Source organism: Austrofundulus limnaeus, unplaced genomic scaffold (genome assembly GCF_001266775.1).
Source record: "Austrofundulus limnaeus strain Quisiro unplaced genomic scaffold, Austrofundulus_limnaeus-1.0 Scaffold1500, whole genome shotgun sequence".
Lineage (NCBI taxonomy): Eukaryota > Metazoa > Chordata > Actinopteri > Cyprinodontiformes > Rivulidae > Austrofundulus > Austrofundulus limnaeus.
The window spans coordinates 2,126-5,287 of NW_013953902.1; the positions used below are offsets into that span (position 1 = coordinate 2,126).

The window sequence follows — 3,162 nt, forward strand, 5'->3', positions numbered from 1 at the left end:
CACCACGACTGGAGCACTACTACCACACCACGACTGGAGCACTACTACCACACCACGACTGGAGCACTACTACCACACCACGACTGGAGCACTACTACCACACCACGACTGGACCACTCTTTAAGGTCTTTAAATATCCATGGGTCCAGAGCAGACAGACGGTTACACCTGGTAAAACTTCCTGAAGGAAGAACAACTTTTATTTTGCTGTTTTTATACAAACTTCTGTGCCACACAATAACTTCTRTCATTCAATCCCAAATCTTTCCCTGCTGAATAAATGCAAGCTTTTCATTCCATAGACCTCCCTAACACACAGTGTTTATCATGTTTTCATGTCATGTTCACTGTGTTAGTGAAAATGTAGGTTTTGCACTTGGGAAACAGCCCRGTCTGAACTGACACAAATCCTTTATTCTGACCTTTTGACACATGAAAACAATGAATCATAAAACTCCATCTGCTTTTAATCAGTATTTCAAAATACAAAAATATATATATATTGGAATATTAAAGAGATGTTCTTGTTGTCAAAAGGTGGTTTTTCAGTGGGATTATGACATTAGCTATGTTTACAAGTGCAACATTCTTTGATCGGATTGAAATGTATTCGGATTAAATAATCCGAATGTACTGTTTACATGGACACAATCCGATCATGAAAAGTGTTTACATGCACCGGAGTTTTATTCAGAATAAAAGTCCGGACATGCGCAGTGCTGTAAACTTTCAGCTCTACTTCCGTGTTACAAACATAAACAAAGCTCCTCTGTGCTCTCAGGACGGACCCGTGTCAGCTTTTAATAACAGTAGAGACGTTGTTACTCGTCTCCTCGGTTGAGCTGCAGCCTGCAGATGAAGCAATAAGTGTTTTTTTTTATGAAGCAACGTCGGCTGTTTGCCTCCTTTTTCATTTGTTAAAAGAGCGTGGAGGAAAAGTTCTGCGCGGTGCAGCGCAGCTGGAGCGCTGCTGTCCCACCTCCAGAACCGGGTGAATGAAAGTCAGCAGACATGCACACAGGTCAGTTTTCTACAATAAGATGATCCGATTGAGTGTTTACATGAACGTCATTTCGATAATCAATCGGCATAATCCACCCCTCTCATTCGGATTAAAAAWTCATTCGGATTGAGCTCAGTCGGATCAAAATAATCCGAACGGGCTGTTTACATGACGCATTTTTTATTCCTAACGGCTGTTTAATCCGATTAATTACGTCCATGTAAACGTAGCTATTTACATGGAAACAATCTGATCACGAGTGTTTACATGCACCAGGCTTTTATTCTGAATAGAAGCACTGACGTGCAGAGTTGTTAACTTTCCCTTAAAAAAAACACATAAAAAAGTTCTACTTCCGTGATGAACACAAACAAACAGCTTCTGAGCTCAGAATGGACCTGCGACAGGTTTTAATAATGGAGACGTTAATGCACTCTCTGGTTCAGCTGCTGGGGATGTGCAGGTTTTTTWTTTATTTTATTTTATTTTTTCAGGCTGTTTGTCTTCCTTCTTTATTGAATGAGAAAGGAGGAAAAGGTCGGTCTGCTGGAAACCGTGCTTCTGCTCCTCCCTCCTCAAAACAGCAGAAACCAGTGGATGAAAGTCAGTAGACATGAGCAGTCAGGTCAGTTTTCCACAATCAGAATAAGATGAACAGATTAATTGTTTACATGCACCCTGTTCAGATTATCAATCGGCATRAACCACCTCTCTCATTCTGATTAAAAATTCATTCGGATTGAGCTGTATCGGGTCAGAATAATCTGAATGGGCTGTTTACATGACGCAATTTTATTCCAAATGGCCATTTAATCTGATTACTTATGTCCATGTAAACACAGCTAATGTTCTAAACATGTTAATAAAATTCTTTAAATAAATATAATTATAAAAGTGATTAAAAACATTCTAAAAGTTGATCTTTATATATTTTGTAGCCTGGCCAGAAGCTAATGTTGTTTGGGGGGGCACCCCTCATGTGGCACACATTGTTAAGCTGATGGGAGAACACACCCCTGGACTAAACTGTTGGTACCCCTCGTTTAAATGGGATTAAATGGTTAACATCGAACTGATACTGATGTTACTGCAGATATATCATCTCTAATATAAATAATCTGTGTGTTTGTGTAATATCAGTAAATATCAGTTATCAATCATAACAGCAGTAATTATACTGGATATCAGCTGAAATGTTCGTATTGATGCATCACTAAAATGTTTATTAAGCCTTATTCACACAGGATGAGATTATCTGGAGACCTCATTTAATAAATATGTATTTTTTTATGTGGTGCATTCGCTCAGGATAACTGAAGCCTGAGATTTTGATGAAACTCACAGACAGCTCTCAGATATGGGTTCTGTTGGCCCGGGACATAAAAGGTTTCCAGTGCGCTTCAATCCAGCCTCGGTTCTTCAGCAAATGTTAATAAAAATGTGTCCAGGAAACAAAAACTACTTAATTATTAAAATCAGCTCATWCCTGTCCAAATCACAGACGCCTGCATTAGATTAGTATCTCAGGACCTCAGAGTTCAGTCAAACATAGCAGATCATCTGTGGGTGGGGGGGACTTTGATTTTACAAATTACTGACGTTCGATTAACAACACAGATTATCTGTAATTATTATAAATATCATGTGGTCCCTGGATAATACTGATCCTGTCAGAATAAGGCTTTAATCTGAACAGAGATCTCTGCTCAATGACATTCTTTACATGTTAAAGTCTTAATAAAACATGAAAAAAACAACATCARTTWCTAAATTTGACCTGGAAATGAGCCGAGTCATATATCATCCAGATAAACTCAAACATCTAATCTGTTTAAGCTGATTAAGTATTTATTTGTGGCGGACGTTAAATTGATTTCATTACAGCACTCAGAGCCCGCAGCTCCTGCGATCATCACTTTAAAGCTCCACAGTTTAAATGTTTGTGAGAAAACCTCTGTAACCTGGTGGCTTTTACCTTCTCTCCCTCGGGGCAGTAGCCTTTGACGAAGTCTTCACAAACTTCGGCCTTTTGAGACACGTAGACGTGGCTGTAGGGGCAGTCGCTGTTGTTGCAGGTTCCCTTCAGGAAGTACAAACACACTGGCATCTGCACACACACACACACACACACACACACACACACACACACACACACACAC

At 39.5% G+C, this 3,162-nt stretch overlaps 1 protein-coding gene across 1 annotated transcript in view; it reads right to left on the reverse strand.

Moving 5' to 3' along the window:
• Nucleotides 1–2,978: 2,978 nt before the first annotated feature.
• Nucleotides 2,979–3,162, reverse strand: part of zc3h3 (zinc finger CCCH-type containing 3) — a gene marked incomplete at its 3' end in the record, with an annotated part of 16,518 nt that continues 16,334 nt past the window's right edge. Inside the window, 1 exon segment of the mRNA XM_014032632.1 lies at nt 2,979–3,110. Coding sequence (XP_013888086.1) covers nt 2,979–3,110 — 132 coding nt within the window.